Source organism: Hypanus sabinus, chromosome 8 (genome assembly GCF_030144855.1).
Source record: "Hypanus sabinus isolate sHypSab1 chromosome 8, sHypSab1.hap1, whole genome shotgun sequence".
Lineage (NCBI taxonomy): Eukaryota > Metazoa > Chordata > Chondrichthyes > Myliobatiformes > Dasyatidae > Hypanus > Hypanus sabinus.
This window is the reverse complement of record NC_082713.1, coordinates 155,119,290-155,143,081: the sequence shown is the minus strand read 5'-3', so window position 1 is coordinate 155,143,081 and position 23,792 is coordinate 155,119,290. Positions and strand designations below refer to the sequence as shown.

Below are 23,792 nucleotides of genomic sequence, written 5' to 3'. Positions count from 1 at the left end.
CAATGGGCTGAATGGCCTAATTCTGCTCCTATGCCTTATGTACAGTAATATGGTATATTATAATAGGATGAGCTGCAAATTTTAATTATTTGAAAATCAAAAGTTCTGATGAAAGGTCTTCACCTGAAAGTTAACTGTATTTCTCTTTCCACAGATATTGTCCTGGTGAGTGTTTTCTATTCTTATTGTCTGACTTACATCTTAGTTCCATTAAGTATCAGTAATTTCATTGTAATAGCAAATTAACTATACTTTAGAAAGCACTATGAAGTCACTTTTTTGTGTCTTGTGCTTTGTATTTGCACGTATCTTTGAAAGTATTTATCTAATCAATGACATTAAAGCTAAATATCAATGTATTTCCATTTGCAATGGGTCTTGAGGAAGTAATATAATGCCAGGTGATGAAGCATTGTGTGTCAGCAATCAAGACTGAAAAGGCTATAATATTCTTCTAAAATTTCGTTAGCCCAGACTAAATGTAACTATTCAGCACTGGATATTTAATCATTGCTTTACTTTTTCTGCATTTCAATTTTACGTGAGTATTTACAAAGATCTGTTCTTAAGAATTCTCAAAAGGTTCCAACCTGATGTTTTCTATCTTAGCCACCCTTAAGAGGAACTTGTTAACAAATTTCTTTTTGACAGTTACAAATACAATTAGCAATTCACTCTCCTCTAAAACAATTTATGGTAAAATATCAGTAAAGTCATCGAATGAAATAATTTTTGAAGGCTGCCTCCTAAGGAAAGCATATTGTATCCAATAAATTTTTACCCACCTTAATCACAGAATAGCTTACTATCAAAATTCAAATATCTTTTCATTACTTCATATAAAATAGTTGAGCTGCAAAGAAAAATCTCACATACCCATCTTTACTTCTGATTTTATTGTCATAGATTAAGCTATTTGACCTTAATGGTAGCAGATATAATGATACTCAGGTGAAAGAAGTTGTAACATAAAGGGGGAGAGAGACTAAAGGAGGTCGATTCTCCCTTCAGAAGGAAAGGATGAAGTACAAATTGGCATGGAAACAGTTTTGTTTTAATCAATAAAAAATTAAAACAGTGGCATTTTTTCCATTGGCCTTGCCTCTACATTTATAAGTTCCCTGTGAACTTGATGACATGCCATTTAATGTTGCACGACAGTTAACCAATTGAATGCAGCCCCTTTCTGCCCATGGGAAGAGCAGTAATTTAAAATCACCACTTGGTGGCACAACAGAGCTGCTCGAGACCAATGGCAGATATATTGGTGCATGCCGAGGTGTTCATACCTGCCCAGAACAGATAAGGAAAGGCTCAAGTTGAACTAACAGGTGATGAATTAAGGGTGAATATGGAATGCAATGAGACCATATCATCTGAAGGTGTCACGACGGAGTGCAGATGACAGAGAGAAATAGAGCTGGAGATGCAGGAATTGGGCCAAGAGCCCTCACTATCTCTCCACCCTCAGAGCAACTTTAACCCCTCTGCCTTGTCCTCTCACCTGTAATGAATATCTGCAACCCTCCCATGCAACAAATAGCTGTTTTTCACACTTTCCACACTCATACTTCCTTTCCTCAACCTCTTTTTGCCACTCCCCTATTTTATTTCTTAATCATTTTCAGAGAATTAGTCACAGGAGAATAAACTATGTAATGAGAATATTTAAAGTACAGAAAAAACATTTCAAAAACAGACTAAGGTTTATTATCATTGTCTAATATGACATGAAACTTGTTTTGTGCAGTTGTACAGTGCAAAGTTATAAAATTTACTGTAAATTACAATATAAATGGTACAAAAAAGGAACAATGAGGTAATATTCATAAATCATTCGGCAGAGGAGAAAAAACAGTTTCCGAGTTGTGTAAGTATGCACCTTCTGGGTCCTATACCATCTCCTTGATGGTAGTAACAAGAAAAGGGGGTGAGGGTCCTTTGTGATGGATGCCATTTTCTTAACGCAGCATCTTTCATGATAAACAGCTTTGTGCCAATTTTGGAGATGGCTGAGGCTGCAACTTTCTGCAGCCTCTTGCATTCCTGCGCATTAGGACCTCCTTACCAGATGGTGATGCAGCCAGAGGTGTACCAGTCCGTTGTACACCTATAGAAATTTGCAAGCATCTTTGGTGATATACCAAATCTCCTCGAACTCCTAATCAAGCAGAACCATTGGCGTTCTTCCATCGTGACTGTATCAATGTGTTGGGCGCAAGATAGATCCTCTGTGATGTTGATGCCCGAGAACTCGAAGCTGCTCACCCTTTCAACTGCTGGCTCCTCAATGAGGACCGGTGTGTGTTCTCCAGGCTTCCCCTTCATGAAGTCCGCCATCATGAAAATCCCTTGATCTTGCAGGTGTTGAGTGTGAGGTGGTTGTAGCAACACCAATAAACCAGTCAATCTATCTCATTCCTGCACGCTTCCACATGGCCATCTGACATTTTACCAACCACAGTTGTGTCATAGAACATAGAATATAGAACTCCTCGAGGGGAGTTGTGCTCAGCTACACAGTCATGAGTATAGAGAGATCGAGCAGTGAGATAAGCACACATCCTTGAAGTTTCTTGTCTTGCTCCTCAGCAAGGAGGAGATTTATTTTTTACCAATCCATACTGACTATGGTATCCCAACAAGTAAGTTGAGGATCTACTTGCACAGGGAGGTACAGAGGCTCAGGTTTAGAAACATCACTTTGTATAACTTTGTTCCATTCAATAAATTAGCAGATTTGGCTGCTTCCTTAAATTTCAGAGGCAGCTTTATTATTACAATAGTTAGGAACTGATGGGTTATACAGTAGTTCTGAAAAATGGAAGTAACAAGAAACCATAGGTGTCATAAGATGGCAAGATTTTCACTTTGAGTCCTTGAATTCTGAAAGATCAATGATGCAGTTCAATGATTGCTTTCCTGCTTGTGATCATTTCTTCCCTGAAACTGTGCAATTAATTGAATAAAGCAACACTAAACTTAAGCAAAGAATAACCTTTGTGTATAATTTAGTCGTAGAAAAATAGACTTTGATAATAGTGCTTTTTCCTATTACTTACTGATATAAACAATGGTTAATAATATTGCTTTTTACTAAATCAATTAAAGAGCCTGTAAAATATTATTGTAATTTGTTGAATGTTTGAAAACTATTTTAGGTATTTTATGATATACATGGGATCATCTGGTTATGATTATTACAATAAAATATAGATTTAATTACAGCTTCAGTCAAGGTAATACAGAGAGAGAAGTTCTGCAGGTAGCATAATATCAAGGCCAAGTTAATATATTGGTTCAATTGTATTGCTCTCAATTATTGATACTCAGAACACAACAGGATTCCAGGATTCCAATATAGAGTCTGTCCAAATCTGAAAATGATAGTTCACAATTAATCTAACTGTGGAACTCTCTGCTAACTGTAAGTTGGGAGATCTGTAATGGCTGATTCCAGTATGAGAACATCAACACACCTATGTCCTGTCTAAGGAAATTGCTGTAAACTGCTCTTGTCATTGCTGCATAATCCATAATGATTGTGTCACAAATGAGCTGTTCGTGGTCAGAAATTTTTCAATACAGGTATAATATGACAGAGAATCACATTAGTTTGTTAGGGAGAATTGACAAGTTTAGACCTGCTTCTGTCCTTGGTTCTATGTTCTATTAGACAATAATAAAAAAAGAAAAAATGCATTAAGGGACAGTAATCACTTTCTCTCAAAATTTGTAAGCATTGAGGGATATACCTAGCCTGGATAAAACACTGCACTGAATAGTAATGCAGAGTTCATTTGCACAAACTTAACTGCTTCTTAATAAGCATTAAATTTAGCAAGAATAATTTATATGAAAAGCAGCACAAGCTACCTATGAATAAAATTATTTTAAAAGGTCAACTCAAGGAGTTGGCATGATCACCATGCCACATACTTTACACACAATTTATGCCATGCTCCCAGTGGGAAACTTCACAAACCATCTGCATGAATCAGGAATCTGGATGTATATTTCCATCATAACTGTAATGAAAGGCCCAGAGGTTGCATGCAGCACATGTTCAGTTTCAAATATATGCTGCTGATGAAAGAATGTCAATAACTGAAAACTGCAGAGCCAATAAGTAGCCATCATGTTGTAAGTACCTTTAGTAATCTTTCATGAATTAGTAAGCACATTAGCTACAGCTTTGTAGTACTCTAATCAAAATAAGATTAAATCAGGAATTAGACTTGCCAACATAAACAAAACGAAAGTGACAAAGCGACTAAAGATAAATACCAGAACCATACAAGTTCCATTCTAAGATTCAAAGAAAGGTGTTTAAAATATTATGGATGTGTCACGTTAGCACAATGCTTTACAGTACCAGCAACCCGGGTTTAATCCACATTGCTGCCTGCAAGGAGTTTGTACGTTCTCCCTTTGACTGCATGGGTTTCTTCCCGGAGCTCCAGTTTCCTCCCACGGTCAAAAGACGTACTGGTTGGTAGGTTAATTGGTCATTGTAAACTGTCCCATAGTTAGGCAGGGGTTAAAACAGGGGATTGCTGAGTGGCATGGCTCACAGGGCCGAAAGGGCCTATTTCGTGCTGTACCTCAATAAATTCTCTTGATACGGAAACCATCAATTCCTTCAGATCAGAACACTGCACATTTCACACCATTATCTATGATGAGTAGGAAATCTAGAGAGTTATAGGCAAGTAACCTAACATCTGTTATCAGGAAATTATTAGCACGTACAATTAAAAACATTCCCTTTAAGTCCCTGGATCATTCTTGTAAAACTCCTCTAACACCTGCACGTCCTTCTTTAGATATGGCCCCTAAAACTGCTGACAATACTCCAAACGTGATTTGACCAACACCTTATAAAGTCTCAGCATTACATCCTTTTATATTCGAGTCCTCTCACATTTAGTGCTTGTAATACATTTGTCTTCCTTGCTATTGACTTTGGGAATTCTACACTCCGTGTGATGAGAGTGCTTGACAAGGATGGTTTGAACCCAAATGCTGGAGTATTTGAGGCTAAGATCAAGACACGGAATAAAACTGGATCAAGAAGTGAGCACATAGTGAAATACTGAATGATATCTCTGGCTGGGCTTATGATTGAGCATTGAGGCTCAATTCTTGGGGCCCCATCATGATTGTCAATTAGTGGGACAGTCCTGAAGCCTTAAAGGGGGCTGTGCCAGCTATCCATACTCCAGAGAGTTACAGCGTCTAAACCCCAGAAGCTGGCGCAATTGGGTGCATTTCAAAGCAGGATCCCCTCCCCTGTAGCCGATTCCTTACAGCCCTGGCTGCTCAGAGAGATGGGGATGTGATGGTGATGGTGACATCGAAGATGTCTCTTTCAGGCACCCAGTGACTTTCCTTGGGTCCAAATCCCTCCCAGCCCACAAGGTATTGCCAAGCACCCCAAACAGTTCAGGAGGCCAAAAGTCTTCTAACTGTGAAAGACTGTTCCCCATCAATAAACCTGTGTGGAGGTGGGGCTAAGGGGCTGGTGCAAATAGGTTTAATTTAGAGATGTGGAAGGTGGGATTGATCTTTAGGGTCTCGGGGAGCTGCAAGATGTAGGCCACCGGTTTAGTTCCCTCAGGATTTTGAAGGGGCCAATGAAATTAGGCACCAACTTTCTAGACTCCACCCAGACAGGCAAATCATGAGTGGACAGTCAGACCTGTTGCCCAGGCTGCAAAGTGGGTTCCTCTCATCTCCTTCAGTAAGCCTTCATCTCTGCCTTCTGGCCAGCAAAATCTCTCTTGTTTTAATTCATTTCCACCTGCAGCATTGGACAAGATCTTTGGCCACAGGAACCTGACCTCAGACTCCTATTCCGAAAGAATGGTGGATGATAACCAAACTGGCACTCGAACAGTGACATCCTGTGTGCCGAATTCTTGCTATTGAGGGAGTGCGGTGTAGGTTCACGAGGTTAATTCCCGGGATGGCGGAAATGTCGTAAGAGAGTTCAGGAAAAACTTTTTCACCCAGAGAGTTGTGGATCTATGGAATGCTTTGCCTCAGAAGGCAGTGGAGGCCAATTCTCTGGATGCTTTCAAGAAAGAGTTAGATAGAGCTCTTAAAGATAGCAGAATCAAGGGATATGGGGAGATGGCAGGAACAGAGTACTGATTGTGAATGATCAGCCATGATCACATTAAATGGCGGTGCTGGCTTGAAGGGCTGAATGGTCTACTCCTGCACCTATTGTCTATTGAATGCTGTAAGGTGTTGTGGGTGTCCTCTGCCCACATCAAATGGCCACATCACTCACCAGGTCTTTCTGAGGCCAATCATCTTGGGGTTCATTCCAAATCCTGGTTGGTCTGCTCCACCTGGCCATTGGACTGTGGTGAAACTCATAGGAAAGGCTTGCTGCTGTCCCAGTCAGCTTACAGATTGCCCTCCAGAAACGTGATGCAAATTGTGGACCATGATCTGAGACAATGTCTTCTGGGAATCAATGGATGCTGAAGACTTGGTCCTGGACAATTTTGACCATCTCCACCACAGATGGTAGCTTATCCAAGGCAATGAACTTGCAAGCTTTTGAAAACCGATTGACAATTACCATGAAGACAGTCTTCCCCTTGGATGGTGGAAGACCTGTGACATGGAGATGTGCACCCATGGCCTTTCCAGAACAGGGTGACTGTGAAGGAGCCCTTGAGATCAGGTATGGGGTTCATTGTTCCGGGCACACACCTCACATGCCTGCATGTACTGCATCTGATTTTCATTCCCAGTGCTCGGCGGTCCTGGCTAGGGCTTTTCCAGCCGGAAGAGAAATAATGAAGATCACCTTTCCATGCTCCGAAGAGTTCCGGGATGGCTGGAGTTCGAACACTAATGAGCATTGAATGAGGAAGCCAAGGCAAGAGCCCAGGTCACCATTAAATCTCTCTAGGGCTGGAAGATGTATCGGTTCTGCAGAGCGACTGACAGTCTCTCCCATGCAAAAGTTGACAAACAGCTACTTGGAGGTCATGTATCTCCAGGCTCTGTCTGGAAATCTTCTCACTGTGGCTGGTCACAGCTGACGAAAGACTCTGATACCCTGCTTGATCCATACTGGCTCAACCGTGCCAGTATGACACAAGAGTGTTTCATTGTTTACAGACAGAGTCACCCATCCCCTCTGCCCACTTGCTTGCCTTTTGATGGGATGTGTATCCCTGGATGTTTAGCTCACAGCTGTGATCTTCTTTTAGCCATGACTCTGTGATGCCACAGCATCATAGCTGGGAATATCTAGCTACGTTATTAGCTTATCTACCTTGTTTAGCATACTGCATACATTCAAAAATACCACCTTCAGACCAGCATTTACCACCCTCTTCTCAAATTTGTCTCCATGTTACCTGAAGTTAAATACTTAACACTTTCTAACTTTCTATTATTATGAAAACTTCAGTAACCCCTCCTGCACTTTCCTTTACTTTTTACTTTATCTCTATTTTCCCATTCTTTTGAACTCAGCTCCAGGACTTATTTTAAAACCCTCTTCATATCCTGGTCCTGGCATTGTTCAAGTGGAGCAAATCCCATTGGAACAGTTCCCTCTTTCCCCAGCACTAGTGCCAATGTCCCACATATTCAAATCCACTTCTCCCACACTAATCTTTGAGCTGCACATTAAACTCTCTAATCTTATTGACCCTGTGCCAATTTGCATGTGGCTCAAGTAACAATCCAGAGATTATTACCAGTTCAGCATTGCTTTTTCGTTTAGTCCCTGGCTGCTGAAATTCCCTCAGCAGAACTCCTTTCCTTGTCCTGCCTTTGTCATTAGCATCCCTATGGACCATGACAACTGGATCTTCCCATTTCATTCTAAGTTAAGTAAGATGTCCCAAACCTGGACACCAGACAAGCAACACAGCCTTTGGGAATCTGAATCCTTCAGTCAGAGACTTGTGCCTATTCCCCTGAATGTACTAATACCAATTACAACTACCTTTCTCTCCCACCTCTCGAGTGGCTCCCAAAATTACAGTGCTCGTCCTTCCTGCAGCCCCTACCCTTCCCTGCACAGGGAGCAAAAATCTCAGCCCTGTTCAACAAGTTCACAATATACAGTACCTCTTATTATTCCAGCCCAAACACTTTGAGTTAGGTACCCTTTGTAGTTTAAAAAAGATACTTACAAGTGCTGTGCACTATTCTGATAGGAAGTTACTGTGAACCCCTCCCCTCTACTGGCATTTTTGCAATAATGAACTGATTATGGCTCAGAAGCTGCAAGAACTGATGTGGGGTGGGTTGGGGTGAGTTGTGGGGATTTAAGGCTGAGCCATGTCTGACACATTGAGTGTGGGACATTGCTGGGATTGGCACCTGTTCCACTGGTTAACAGACTTCCTTTGTTGTATATATGCCTGTCAACGTATGGGTTAGGTGCTGCCAGTCAAGGGAAGATACCAGAACACATCACACCAGCCAGCATGCAGTCTTGAAAGCCACATTTAGACCATAGCTCCATCTATTCATTTAGTCAATTTGTAAGTAAACATTCATCACCATCCACTACTATTTAATATGCAATTAAACACCATATTTTAAAATGTCTATTGACTGAATTACATTGTACCTTTCTAACATCTCTGAGAGTTCATCTGCAGAGTCTGATGATGGAATCTGATAGATGTCTGACAGTTCCAGCTTCTGTTTGTAGCCTTTTCTCAGAATGTGTCTTGGCCATCTGAGGAACACAAACAGCAAAGGTCCATTACAATGTCAGACCAAACATTCATGAAGGTTTTAAAATCAAAATACTTTTTCAAAATTGCCTCCTATTCAGCCAGGGTTAAGTCACATTATTCAACTTCCCTTTACTGATTCATCTTAAGCATGTGCATGTCATTGGCAGGGCAAAAAATTATTCCCTTTTCCCAAATTGCCCCTTGAACTGATTGGTTTGTTAAATCACCTCACAGCACAGTTAAGAATAGATGTGGAGTCACCCAGGTTAGTTAAATATCCCAGATTTACTTCCTTTAAGGACAATATAATATTGGACAATCCGATGTAAGTAATACTAACATTTTTTAAACACCTGATGCCTGCTGGATCCTCAGCTTCCTAACTGGAAGACCACAACCTGTGCAGATTGGTAATAACATCTCCTTCTTGCTAACAATCAACACTGGCACACCTCAGTGATGTGTGCTTAGCCCACTGATCTAATCTCTCTATACCAATGACTGTGTGGCTAGGTATAGCTCAAATGTCATTGATAAATTTGCTGATGGTACAATCATTGTTGGTAGAATCCCACATGAAAACACAAGGGTGTACAGGAGCAAGATACACCAGCTAATTGAGTGGTGTCGCAGCGACAACCTTGCACTCAATGTCAGTAGGACCAAAGAGACGATTGGGACTTCAGGAAGGGTAAGATGAGACAACATGAACCAACCCTCATAGAGGAATCAGAAGTGGAGTGTGAGCAGTTTCAGGTTCCTGGGTGTCAAGATTTCTGAAGATCTAACCTGGCCCCAACATATCAATGCAATACAAAGAAGGCAAGACAGCGTCTTTACTTCATTAGGAATTTGAGGAGATTTGGTCTGTCTGCTAAAACACTTCTAGAGATGTACTGTGGAGAACATTCTATCAGTCTGCATCACAATCTGATATGGGGGGGTCGGGGGAAGGCTACTGCACAGGATCGAAATAAGCTACAGAAAGTTGAAAAATTAGTCAGCTCCATCTTGGGCAATAGTGTCCATAGTATTCAAAGCATCTTCAAGGAGTGGTGCCTCAGAAAGGTGGTGTCCATCATTAAGGAGCCCATTCATTCAGGGCATGCCCTCTTCCCATTGTTACTGTCAGGAAGGTAATACAGAAACCTGAAGGTACATGCTCAGCAATTCAGAAGCAGCTTCTCCTCCCTGCTAACAGACTCCTAAATGGACATCAAACTCATGGACACTACCTCACATTTTTAATATATTATTTCTGTTTCTGCACTATTTAATATAGATATATATACTTACTGTAATTGATTTACTTATTCGTTCTATATTATCATGTATTGTACCGCAGCCACTAGGTTAACAAATTTCACAACACATGCTGGTGATATTAAACCTGATTCTGATTCTGATCCTAATTCTGCTGTGGTGGGATTTGAACATGTGACTTGTATCAACAGTCCAGAGTTCTGTGTTATAATCCAGCAAAAATATAACCATGTCCCTACTCTGGCCTCAGCATACAAGTTTGTTAGCCTCAAAAGTATGTAACAGCTTTCATTCTGATATCATTGAACAGTTTACACTGCTACCTCCTGAAACTTGAGACCCAATTCCTAATGGAAAAATATAAATTCAAGTACTTCTAAATTCTATTTTTCACAGAAGTATCAACATTTTGAGATTACACTCACTGCAGTGACTTGAAAGGGAGCGAATGTAGCTTGCTAGCGAGATTGGCATTGCACAAAATGTTAGTAGTTAATTTTTTTAACAAACTACAAAATAATTTTAATTTAGAAGTGGTTTATGCATTTACATAGAAATTACTTCACGCTTGTAATTGGTCTGGTACAATGCAAGCATATCTGGGCTTAATCTATGGAATAATTCAAAAATGAAATTCTCTTTACTTGAATATACAAATTTGAAGAAAAATCCCTTGCCTCATTGGCACTGTTATTTAAATGACTTTCAAATGGTGAAAAGTTCATTGCAATTTATGGAATTTTACAATGGTGATCAAAAAATATTTGCCATATACATTATAAACATATGCAAGTAACAGCTTGATAAACTGCTCAAGTTTGTAATGTAATGAAGAAATAAATATTGGTCCAGCAAGCCACGTATTGTACATATCTGTAGACCTTCAGATTCATACTGATTCAGATTAATTTATTTATTACATATACATTGAAACATACGGTGAAATGTGTCACTTGAATTAACAACTAACATAAGTGACACCACAATATTGAGTGAGAGATTGTTGTTGAGGCACTGTTCAACCAGATTTTCAATTTTTCTCCTACGTGTCGATTCATCACCACCATTGATATAGCCAACAACAGTAGTGACATCAGCAAACTTAAATATGGCATTAGCCTCTCAGTCACAACACTTGATAACATTTTGCTTCCTAAATACTCTTGGGTTTATCTTATGGATTTTGGGCTGATGGCCATGAAAGTCACAGTGAAATTTCCCTATCACGCACCATTCTTTTGGAAATCACCTACATTTGCTATTTCTATTCATAATTCAAGTCAGAATAACTGATGCCATGACTAAGGGAGGAATTTTTGTTGGTTCAGAAATCAAATAGGTCATCAATAACAGACAATTCGGAGAACTTCTACTGGAACCAGAGAAAGTCACATGGAAAGCATTCAAGGATATTGTTGAACATTTTCTGGCAACCACAGAGCACCAAACTACATGCAGCTGGTTGGTCATATATTTCAAACATACAAAACCATAAAGTGCAACATGTCACTAAAGATTAATTTTCTGCATTCTCATTTTTCCCTGCAAATCTTGACACTGTCAGTGATGAGCGTGGTGAAAGACTTCACCAGGACATTGCGGTCATGGAGAAATGCTATCAGGGCAACTGGAATCCATCAGTGCTGGCTGATTATCATTGGACACTTAAGTGAGAAGCCTCAGACACTGAGTACAAATGAAAATCATCAACAAAACATTTTTAGCTTAGTTGGACTACTGCAAAGCATCAGCACCATTATGCAATTAAACATATATTCAATAAAAGTTAATTTCTCGTTTCTCCAAATTTCTACGTGATACAAGTACTCTGAAAATATATTTGTGTTCAGCTTCAAGCAGTCTATCTTAAGCATTTAAAAAGTTCTAAGGAAGCAACAATTTCGAAAAAATTTGTTGTCCAGTGTAATTATAAAGTGAGTAGAGCAGAAAAGCTTTGATGTGATGGTGGTTGTAGAGAAGATGTTGTTGCCAGTCTGAACTGATTGGGGTCTGCGACTGGGGTCTGCAATTGAGGAAATCAAAGATTCATTTGCATAAGGCAGAATGAGGCCTTGGTCCCAACAGTTAAATTTCTATTTTGTTTGAAGCACCTATTCCTCTTATTTATGAATGTTGAGTCAAGGTTTATATGCAGCTCCATGAAACTATCAAATATTTATAGAAAAACTTATGAGAAGAAAGTTTAAAGCTGTAGAGTGATTCTTCTGCTTATTTGCATCCACACTTCATTGTCAGAAAGATTTTAGAAATGATATGTGCTTAAAGTTAAACACATAGAATAGAAAAACTACCAATGGGTATTTAAAAAAAAACATAGGTAGATTGCTTTATTCTATTATTATCCTTAAAACTTAGTCACAAAGTCAGGTGTGACTTAAATCAAATATATTTTTGTAAGCATGAATATCATATTTTATGTATGAACATTATTTATGAATGATGCATTCTTTAATTTAATTAATGACTTGCTTGCAGTTTTTAAAAATGTAACTTTTGAAACACTGTGCCAAATCACATTGCCTGCATTTGGCAGTTCTGAAACTTTCACGAGTTCTGGAAGTGCAGAACTTGCTGTAATTCAGGGGTGCAGAGAGAGAGAGAGAGAGAGAGAGAGACAGGTGCAGGGTGTCTCTCACTCTGCTCAGTCAATAGCCTCTGCATGGAGTCCCAACATTGCACTGGGCATTCAGCCTCTGCAGACAGATAGTGATTCCTAACCTGGAGATAGGAGGAAAAAGCTAAGTGACGTTATTCATTTTTACTTACTTTAGTTTCCTGTTTTGATCATTCATTTATATTTTACTGTTATGTCAGATGTTTGAAAAAAATTTATTGTATTGTTAATCCTTTAAGAATTTTCATGTCAAAGATAGGGGTGAAGCTCCTCAACTAGCGTTGCCCTTTATCAACATTTGAACAGCTATTCTGAAGCTTGGGCCATTTTGGACACTTCTCAATGCCAAAGGTCAGCTCATCTTCCTTTCGCTTTTCAGTCCACACTGAAATCACATAAAGTCCAGAAGATATTTGTGGAATCTCATGAAGAATAAAAAAGCAACTCAGTTTATCATGATTTCCAAAAATGCTCCTCTCTCCCACAGTTATATAACTTCTCAGAGAATTAGAAAAAAGTCACAGACAATTTACAGAAAAACAAGATCTTACATATTTTTGATAACCTATAATGCTATATTGACAATATGATTAATATTCTTATTTATGTTATATTCTAGGAAATCTATGAAAACAAAACATTATGCTGAAGGAAATAATCAAGTATTCTTTAAAAAAAATGTAATAAATTGGTCCTCAGTGGAAAAACTACAACTCATTTCCATTGATCTGCAATTCCATGAGAAAAGAGGCATACATAATACTTAATTTAGTTTTACCCTTCTTGTAACTTAAACGCAAGGCACTACAATTGGGGGTAGGTTCAAGGGGGATGTGAGGGGTAAGTTTTTTACTCAGAGAGTTGTGCATGGATGGAATACGCTGCCTGGTATGGTGGGAGAGTCAGATATATTAGAGGCTTTTAAGGAATGTTTAGATAGGCACATGGATGTAGGTAAGATGGGGGGGGGGGGGATACCGACATGATAGATGTAGGAAGTATTAATGTGCTTTTTAGCTGGTTCAGCACAACATTGTGGGCTGAATGGCCTGTTCTCATGCTGTACTCTTCTATGTACAAAGTTGTGGGGAAATGGTATAATATTTGCTATGACAAATGGAATAGGAAAACAATCTTTTTTTAAACAATGAGAACTTGGGAAATATTGGCATATTGGGGATCCGCATGTGCTGGTTTGGGAGATCCAGAAGATAAACATCCAGATACATCTAGCAGCTAGAAATGCAAATAGTAGTCTGCTAGCCCTTTTTCGCAAAAGTTGTCAAAGTACAATAGTAAGGATCTCTGAAATTTTGGAGGTGTTTGGTTTGGTGATTCCTTTCTGGTCCCAACTGTATACCTAAAGAGTCATTATTACATCTTATTTAACTAGATTGGTTCCTTGAAAAATGAGTGGGGAAAGGTGTCATATAAAGACCGATTAAGATTTACCCAAGTAAATTGTCGTTCAGAAAAATAAAATTGAGATATGTGGCAAGCCGAGGGGGATTGACCAGAGAAGTGATGAAAGGCAGTTCCCTCATGCTGGAGAACCTTGCCCTATGGGCTCACTCTCAGGACAAGAGGTTAGTCATTTTGCACGAAGATGAAGTTTGATAATTCTTCCTTAGAGAGACCATTCAGTGATTGAGGAAATTCAGGACAGTTGCTGATTGGTTTTAGCATGTATATGGACTCGGAGAATATGGTAATTGGGCGAGCAAATGAATTTGAAGTACAAGGTCAGCATGGATCATTGAATATCTGACCATGTTTGAGGAATTAACTCACTTCCATTAGCTTCTATCATTTATCTTGTTTTCCTTTATAATTGTTCTCCCTGATCTATCTAATAGAACTCAGTAAATACCATTGATTCCTTTCATCATCTAATAAAACATTATTTAAAATACCTAGAGGAATTTACTCATCCATAATGTAAGTAGCCCACATTTTTTAATCCCACTCCTCAGCTTCATGCTTTGAAATAGGTATTTCTCTTGTCATCCACCTTAAATCTTCAATTACAGTCTTAATACTTTGATTTATGTGAGCGATCCTCCAAAAGGACCACATCCTTATGGAAGGGTTTGAAGGCTTGTGTGCCTCGATGACCTGCAGAGCTACGTTAGCTGGAGGCAGGGCCTTGGTCTTCGGCTCTTTTTTTGACCAGCTTGACCCAAACAGATCAAACGGTAGAGGCCAGATGGAGTGAGGTCCACGAGTCCCCCAGGTCCGGGGTTCAGTTCAGGGCTGAACAAAACTGTTCCAGAAGCAGCAATGAAGAATCCATCCACATCTGAGTGCGATGGTACTCCTGAGTACCCAGGGCTTGCATGACTGACAAAAGTGAAAACCGAGCTACTGACACGATGAAGGTAACCCTGAACACTGCCAGTGATGGGGGACCTTCTTTGCTGTCCTAAACGCCAGCAGCAATAAATGGGCAATAGGTAAGTCGTATAAATAAACCAAACCAAGGTGCCAGAGCAGAATGTCACCTAACTAACAAATCAGATGATCATTTTTGTACTTTACAATATCCTCAAGCTGGAACTTAATATATATTTTATTGATTTGCAAGGATGTTAACTGGCTTGGAGAGCATGATTTATGAGAATAGGTTGAGTGAACTTGGCCTTTTCTCCTTGGAGTGACGGAGGATGAGAGGTGAACTGATAGAGGCATACAAGATGATGAGAGGCATTGATTGTGTGGATAGTCAGAGGGTATTTCCCAGGGCTGAACTGGCTAACATGAGGGGGCATTGTTTTAAGGTGCTGGGAAGTAGGTTCAAGGGGGATGTCAGAGGTAATTTTTTCACACAGAGAGTGGCGGGTGCATGGAATGCACTGTCAGTAACAGTGGTTGAGGAGGATACGATAGGGTCTTTCAAGAGCCTCTTAGATAGGTACATGGAGCTTAGAAAAATAGAAGGGCTATGTGGTAGGGAAATTCTAGGCAGTTTCTCGAGCAGGTTACATGGTCAGCAGAACATTGTGGGCTGAAGGGCCTGTAATGTGCTGTAGATTTCTATGTCTCTATAAAATCAGAAAACTTCCGGGAATGCACTATACATCAGGCACTATTTGTAGAGCTGGAAGAAAATTTTCTATTTTTAGCTGATCACATGCCTTCGCATGAGTTTGATCTAAGAAAGACATTGGAGTGGATTCCAATGATGTTCACAAAATGATCCAGGGATTGAAAGACTTGTCATTTAAGGAGTGCCCGATGGCTCTGGGCCTCTGCTCACTGAAATTCAAAAGAATAAGGGGTGACCTTATTGAAATCCATCGAATGGTGAAAGACCTCAGTAGGGTGGATGTGGAGAGGATATTTCCTGTGGTGGGCGAGTCTAAGACCAGCCTCAGAATAGAGGGGCATCCTTTTAGAACAGAGATGAGGAGGAATTTCTTTAGAATCTGTGAATCTGTGGAATTCATTGCCATAGGCAGCTGTGGAGGCCAAGTCACTGGGTGTATTTAAGGCAGATGTTGATAAATTATTGATTAGTCACGGCATGAAGGGATGTGGAGAGAAGACAGAAGATTGGGGCTGAGACGCAGAAATGGATTAGTCATGATGAAATGACAAAACAGTCTCAGTGGGCCAAAAAGCTTAATTCTGCTCCTATATTTTATGGTCATATGTTAAAGCTTAGCGAGGTCAAAGCAATTAGATTTTTAACTGTGTGATAAGGCTTAATTACTGACAACCTCATTTTCTAAACACTCATAGTCTGTTTTTATCTCAAACTCATTTCCCTCTCTTTTAACTTGCTATATAGGATTAGGCATTGAATTACGATATTTATGGTTCAGAAACCACGAGTCAGTGTCATTTCTTCCATCTAATTGTTTAAGAAGAAATACTGTTTATTAGTCTCTGCAGACTAGTTATAAAGCCCTTCTAGTGGTTTTGGATTTGAAGTAGCTCCTTTACAGCGTGTTCCAAGGCAAATCCTCATCATCCTTCCTCTGATTCCAAGCATGAAGGGCAAACTGCAGTTGAATAAAATAGATTGAATATCTCAGTAGCCAATTAGTGATGGCGAGTCCTCAGAATGTCACAGTAACAAGGCAAGGCCATAGTTCAGCACCAGCTAGGTAATTATATACTTGGGTCAACCAATTGGCCCGAGGTCACTCTGTACTTAAACAAAGGGCTTGTCATGAAATTCCACCAACGCTTATTCTTTCAGCTTGGCTTGGATGTTGGAGACTCAGTCTGTGTGAGTCTGAGGCCAAGAAATGGTTGTTGGATGCCCAAAGGCAGCCTGTCCTGAGGTTGGTGGAAGGGGAGGGGGAGAGAGAGAGGGGGGGGGGGAGAGAGAGAGGGGGGGAGGGGGGAGAGGGGGGGAGGGGGAGAGAGATAGAGAATAGGTAGGTGGGTGAGAAAGTGGCTAGCTTTGCTATTGTTGTTTTATGTTGTTGTGTTGTTGCTGTTGCTTGTGTTGTTAATACATAAATTCTACTGATAATATCGTGAACATGGTGGGTATGGACTGGCAACATCTCTTCTACAATCAATATCAGCACACATAGGAGGCCATTACAAAGAAGGCATGAACAATTACAAAGAAGTTTGCATAGATTCAGCATGTCATCTAAAACCTTGACAACTTCTGCAGGTGCACAGTCGTGAGTACCCTGACTGCCTGGTATGGGAACACCAATGCCAAAGAATGGAAACGCCTACAAAAGGTAGTGGATGCAGTCCGGTCCATCACAGGAAAAGATCTCCCCACTATTAACCACATCCAGAATGAGTCAGCTTCCATCAACAAGGACACCATTATCTCTGCTTGTTACCGCCACTGGGAAAGAGGTACAGGAGCCTTATGTCCCACTCCACCAGGGTCAAGTTCAAATATAACTCTTCAACCATTAGACTCCTCAACCAGAGTGGATAATTTCACTCAACACTGACTGATTCCACAACCTATGGATTCACTTTCAAGGACTCTATATCTCATGTTCTCAGTAGTATTTATTTACTTATTCATTCATTCATTCATTCATTCTTATTTTTATGTTTTTTTTATTTGCACATAGATTGTTTGTTAGCCTTTAAAGTTCAAATTTATTATCAACGTGTGTATACCATGTATAACCTTGAGATTCATCTTCTTGCAGGAAACCACAAAACAAAGAAATACCATAGCATTCATCAAAAAAACACACACAACACCACCAAATATATAGACTTTGTGTGTATTTTTTATCGATCCTATTGTATTTCTTTGTTCTATTGTGAATGCCTGCAAGAAAATTAATCTCAGGGTAGTATACATGTACTTTGATAATAGATTTATTTCGAACTTTTAAAATGTCAAGTTGGCTTGGATGTTGTAATTGTAAATCATTTTGAGGAAATTATCTTCACACTGTAGATTATCCTACAGTCTGAATATTTGCAGTTAAGTGCAGAAATGTAGAGATTGCACTGATTCCCAGCTTTGCTGGGAACATCTGATTTGCTTTCACTTCCAGTGTGATCTGCAGAGATCAGTGACCTGATAAGAATTTTGGATATCTGCAAATTATTCACACTATAAAACTTGTCAACAAACTTTCTGATCAAAATAATGTTATGAATTTGGACTGTCATTTTCTCCAATATTTGTTACAAATTGGACTTGCTGGTCCCTAGTATTTTGGTACTGTTTGTTTACAATTTCTTGCAGGCATGAATTTTTAACTGCATCATTGGTTAGTATGGTAGCACACATACTGTTATTGGTTACCGCAGTAGCGCATGTAACTCCAGTGCTACTAATTAATATCATTTGTTAAACTTGCAAGTAAATCCAATGTCGATAGGAGAAAGAACCCTCTTCTTTCCCATCACCACAATTTGCACTGTTTAAAAAAATCATTAATGATTTTGGCGTGTTTTGGTGATAAATTGGAAACAAATTAGTTGCTAGGTTCAGTGGTGTTTGCCATTTGCAAAATAGCTAAGTTTCTATAATGGTGATGTGAAGACACGGTTAACATTTGGATCCTAACCTGCATCAACCACACTCATTCTGATGCAATGGTGACTGTACTTCATGAGCGTCACAGTATCAGAAGCATTGAAGAGGAGGCCCACAGCAGGAAAATGGGGAAGAAGGAGTAGGAGGAGGACCTGGAAGAGGAGAAACAAGGAGGGCTCTTCTAAGACACTATCTGTGATGGAAAGGCAACACGAGTGAATCTGCAGATGCTGGAAATAAATAAAAACACAAAATGCTGGCAGAACTCAGCAGGCCAGACAGCATCTATGGGAGGAGGTAGGGTGGGTTTCAGCCCAAAATGTCATTAATACCTCCTCCCATAGATGCTGTCTGGCCTGCTGAGCTCTGCCAGCATTTTGTCTTTTTATCTGTGATGGAATTGGTTTTAAACAAGAGAAAATAGCTTTCAAAGATGATTGTAGATAACTATACAATAGTTGTATTGTGGTTAGCAAACTCATCAAGTGTATTTTAAAGTGTGTATTAGAGACCATAAATCTAATAAACAAGCTTAGTTTTAAGTGCCTGTTCAAATGATCAAAATTAACAATGATCAATTCAATCTGGAGGCAGGATGAGATCTGTATATGGAGGTATCTTCCAGGATAATCCTTGTTAAATCTGCATACTAAACTGTAAAAAATCAATTCCACTGAATGTTCTCTTGATATTTCTTTATATTTTGAGTTGGTGATCAATTTTAGATGAATTGAAGTAGAATTGCCCAGTGGAAGCTTTGAGTCCTTACGGATCAACACATTGGGCTAAGTAGAGCTGGCTGGGATCTGGTGGTTTTGTTGGGAATCACTCAGCTTATTTTGGACTTGCATGCATGCTTGGCCAGCTTGCAGAAAACTTCAGGGTTAATTTCTTGATATTTTTTTCATAAAACGTAGAAGTCCATTTCCCCCATCAAGACTATGTTGGGCTTCATACTAGCTCCAGCAATAACCTTACTCCACCCTCTTTATGTAACATATTCTTTCACATGCCCCCAATCACCAACCAACATTAAGGCAATTTAGAGTCATGGTCATACAACAGGTAAATGGCATTTTAGCCCATGAAGTCTATATAAACCATCAAGCACCCATTTACACTAATCCTATAACTAATCCCATTTTATTCCTCCTCTATTCCCATCAATTTCCTCTAGATGCCACCTGTCACCTATAAGCTGTGAGCAAATTCCAGTGACCAGTTAACCTGCCATTGACTGAAATACTGATGTCACCAGTTCACCCGGAAATCCACACAGTGACAGTGACAACAGCTTTGGTGTGAATTGAACCCAAATTACTGACCTGTGTCTGCTTCACTACCGCATAGTTTGATATTTCCATTAGCCGTTCCAAGTTCAAAATTAATCTGTCCAGTGTCTCAACTTAAATTGAAACAAATCGAGAGCGGAGTTGTCATTCGTTGCTGAATTCGTGAAATCTATCAACCATTAGAATAACTGGACTCTGTGAGCACAATAGGAAGCTATAGTAACCAATGTTAGCATGATATCCATTGGAGTACGAAACCCTTTCATCAATCTGTTTTAAAAATCCTTTGTAATGTCAAATGACTAGAAAAGACAAAGTTAACTGAATTTAATGGGTTAAAGGAAAAGGAAAAAATTGCAGTTTCTTCACATACTGCAATTTAACTATGAAATCAGAGAATGACTTAATAATGTATTTGTCAAAGCAAAATTTGTCAACATAACTAACATCCAAAATCATAATTCAGGCTGACATTCTTTTTGTAAATTATAAGCACAATAAAGCACTTGAAGTCAAGGCCACCAGAAGGCTAACTTCAGCTAGCAAATAAGTTATATGTGTTTACATCAGTAAGCAGTATTCCATCCAAATGAGATATTTCATCAAGTTAGCATAAAAAATTATGCCGGTGTTTAAATAGAAACTTGTGTTTTGTTCACTTTTTTAATCATTATGAAATGCAAAGTATTAATATTTAATGTAACTTTACTCTTTGGTTTCAAATGTGTATACTTTTATTCACAAGATAGAATTTGGTGGCAACATCAGTATATATCTCTTAAACTTAAATTCTTTAGGAAGGTGTAAATGAGCTTTCGTCTTGAAACTTCACTTTCCTACACTAATATCAGGTTATGAGTTCCACGATTTTGATGCAGTGACTAAGAAAAAAGGGCATGGTATTTACAAGTCAGGGTGCTGTGTGTTTGGAAGGGGAATTCACAAATGGAAGAATTCCCCTGCAATTCCTGCTCTGAACTTTCAAGGTGATAGAGGTCATGGCTAAAATTCGTAGGTGAAATCATTTTTTATTTCAGAAGAGTTCATTTTTGAAAAGTTTTCTCCAAATATTACTACTGGTATTGATTTTTAAACATCTTTAAATTCACCTTCTCTGTTCATTTGCAATGGCTTGCTATGCTCACTATCCATTACCAAGACGGTAGATTTCAAGATGGTATCAAAGAAACACTGGCACATTGTTGTAAAGGAAGTTGCTCAGGGCAACACAGTGGTGCCGCTTCATAGCTCCAGTAACCCGGTTCAATACTGACCTCTGGAATTGAACTGTTTATGTGAAGTTTACAAGTTCTCCCTGTGACTGTGAGTTTTCCCCAGATGTTCTTGTTCCTGCCTTCTGCACATCCAAAAGGTATGCATCTTGGTAGGTTAACTGGTCATTGTGCATTACCCCTGTGCAGAGGTAAGTGCTAGAGTGTGTGAAGAGAGAGGTTACTGGAAAAATTAGTGAGGGTTAGGATTGATCTCTGAGTCAGCGTGGACGTAATAGGCTGAATGACTTGTTTCGATAACATGAGGAAAGATAAAAAGTACCAACGTAGTAGATTGGTGCCGGAAGGAATAGATGTTCTATCTTCAGAATAAGGTATCAGACAAGCAAAACCCACAAAATGCTGGGGAAACTCAGCAAGCTAGATAGCATCTGTCGGAAAGAGTACAGTCGACGTTTCATCCTCATGAATGTCTCTGCTCAAAATGTTGACTGTACTCCTTACCATAGATGCTGCCTGGCCTGCTGAATTCCTCCGGAATTTTGTGTGTGTTGTTAGGATTTCCAGCATTTACAGATTTTCTCTTGTTTCAAGCAGGAAGCTTTGTTTTAGACAATATTGGCTGCATGATGATATGAAAATGACCCATTTAATCCAACTCTGTTTCTATCCATTAGTCAATCCACAGTGCACGTGAATTCCCAATCACCTGAATGCTTATTAGACGTTACAGTTTTTGAATCAAATTTAATTACAAAGATATGAATGGAGAGACAATGGAATGAATGTCCATTCAGAATGAAGAGTTATCTTATGAAGAAAGACTCTCCATTCCACACTTCATAAGAATGATGTGCTTTGTGAATGAAGCATTATTTTGTGGAAGCTTGGTAGAATAGGTACTGTAAACGTATACCCCCTGGTGGAGGAGAGGGCACAGATGCATAGTAATCATTTGCCATCTTCAAAATGAGAGGAGGAGGATTTTTTTTTCAAAGCCTTGTGAATCTTTGGAAATCTCTACCTTGGAGGATCATCAATAGTCAGTGATTGGTTGTTAAAAATAAAACTGATGTTTAGATTATTGAACAGTTATGAAGATTGGACAGGAAGGTAGAACTGAGGACGATTTATGCCTCATGTTTCTTTTCTTCTTGTCTAATTCTCTATTTAACAATTTTATGCTTCACGTTTTTGTAGGGAAAGTTATTTCCTTAATACGGTGGGAACTGTTATTTTTCCCCGATTGAAATCATCCGCAATGAAAGCAATTTATTTTGAATCCCATTGACTGAGATTGGCCCGATAAATGGAGAATTTGATTGATTAAAATTCTAGTATGGGATAGCTCGAACAGATTCTGCCATTTGCTTGGCCGAACTCCAGGTTTTCGTTTACATGCTTAACGTTTACATTTTAAAAGTTGTTACCGCTGCTGTTCAGCAACTTACTAAAGGGCTGACAAGTAATTGTCCCTCTAAGGCAGTCAGTAAGTTAAGATTTGGAACCATTACTAATAGAAGCTGTATAATCGCTACCCTCTGCAGATTTGATCTTGATTTCACCTTGGGTACAAGAAATAACCCACTCTTGAAAAATAAACAGATTTTACATCCCCATAAATGTTTGCACCTGAAACCATACGTGTACACCATTTCTATGCAGGACCTCATTCTTAGCAATGTGCCAAGCGACGAATTGTAACACATATACACACGACGAATTTTGTTGTATTCTTTCTCAATGTAGTTAGCGATTTAAAAAAATATATTATTTTACACTACATTTTTATTACAATAATAAATGTCGAAACGAACTCGTGATTTTTTTTTCTGCCCTCCGTGTCGTCAAGGTCTTGAAAAGAATTGTTTCGCTTGTGTCTCGGAGAATTCAAGGAAGACACTGTTTAAGGCAGCGAGAAGTCTCGTTAGTAATGTGGAATAAATCTTCAGCCTTGGCAGCCCTTCTGGAGTGATTTGCAAACAGTAAGCTTGGAAAGGTCAGTGTAGTTGGTAGCAGTTGTTACCAACAAGTGAACTGTGACAAATGTTTGTCTGAAGTTTCGAGTTTCTTGATCTGCCAAACGCGATATCCAGAAATTTACAATAAAAAACGGAGTAAAATGTTCAGTTCACTGACTGCAGCCCGGGAGTGTGACGGAGGAACTGATCTCCTATTCAGAGAGAGAACTCCCGGCAGTTTAATTAAAAAGAAACTCATGAGAACTACTGTAAAAGTTTCACCTTGGAAAGTTTTGTTTTGCCATGGAAACAGGACAGTGCGCGCTAAGAAGAGTTGGCACGGGCTTCGTAACGTTTGATCTTACCTGAAGAAGAGTTTGGAGAAGGCATTGGCTTTTTCTATGGGAGATCTCTGCATTGTTTCCTGCTGAAGAGATACGAGTACCTGAGAGCAGAGTCTGCCTTTAACCCACCTTATTAACTCTGCGTGGTGATGTCACTGTTCAGCCCAAAGAGAGAGAGGGAGAGGGAGAGGGAGCGACTGCCACTGATTTCTCACAAAAGTGGCAATCTCCCAGTCAAAAAAAACTTTTTCTGCCAGAACTTAAACTAGGGCAAATTGTTGCCCATTTCCCTATAATTATTCACCTCCACGGGCAAACAGTTGTTGTGTTTTATTAATAGCTGAGCAAATCTAGAC

The 23,792-nt window shown here is 39.3% G+C and overlaps 1 protein-coding gene across 1 annotated transcript in view; it reads right to left on the bottom strand.

The window, feature by feature from the left end:
- Positions 1 to 23,590, bottom strand: part of cftr (CF transmembrane conductance regulator) — a 154,109-nt gene extending 130,519 nt beyond the window's left edge. Inside the window, exons 1-2 of the mRNA XM_059978285.1 lie at positions 23,458 to 23,590; positions 8,615 to 8,725 (exon numbers count right to left, since the gene is read on the bottom strand). Coding sequence (XP_059834268.1) covers positions 8,615 to 8,725; positions 23,458 to 23,510 — 164 coding nt within the window. The 5' untranslated portion in view covers positions 23,511 to 23,590. The remainder of the gene's footprint in view (positions 1 to 8,614; positions 8,726 to 23,457) is intronic.
- Positions 23,591 to 23,792: the final 202 nt, after the last annotated feature.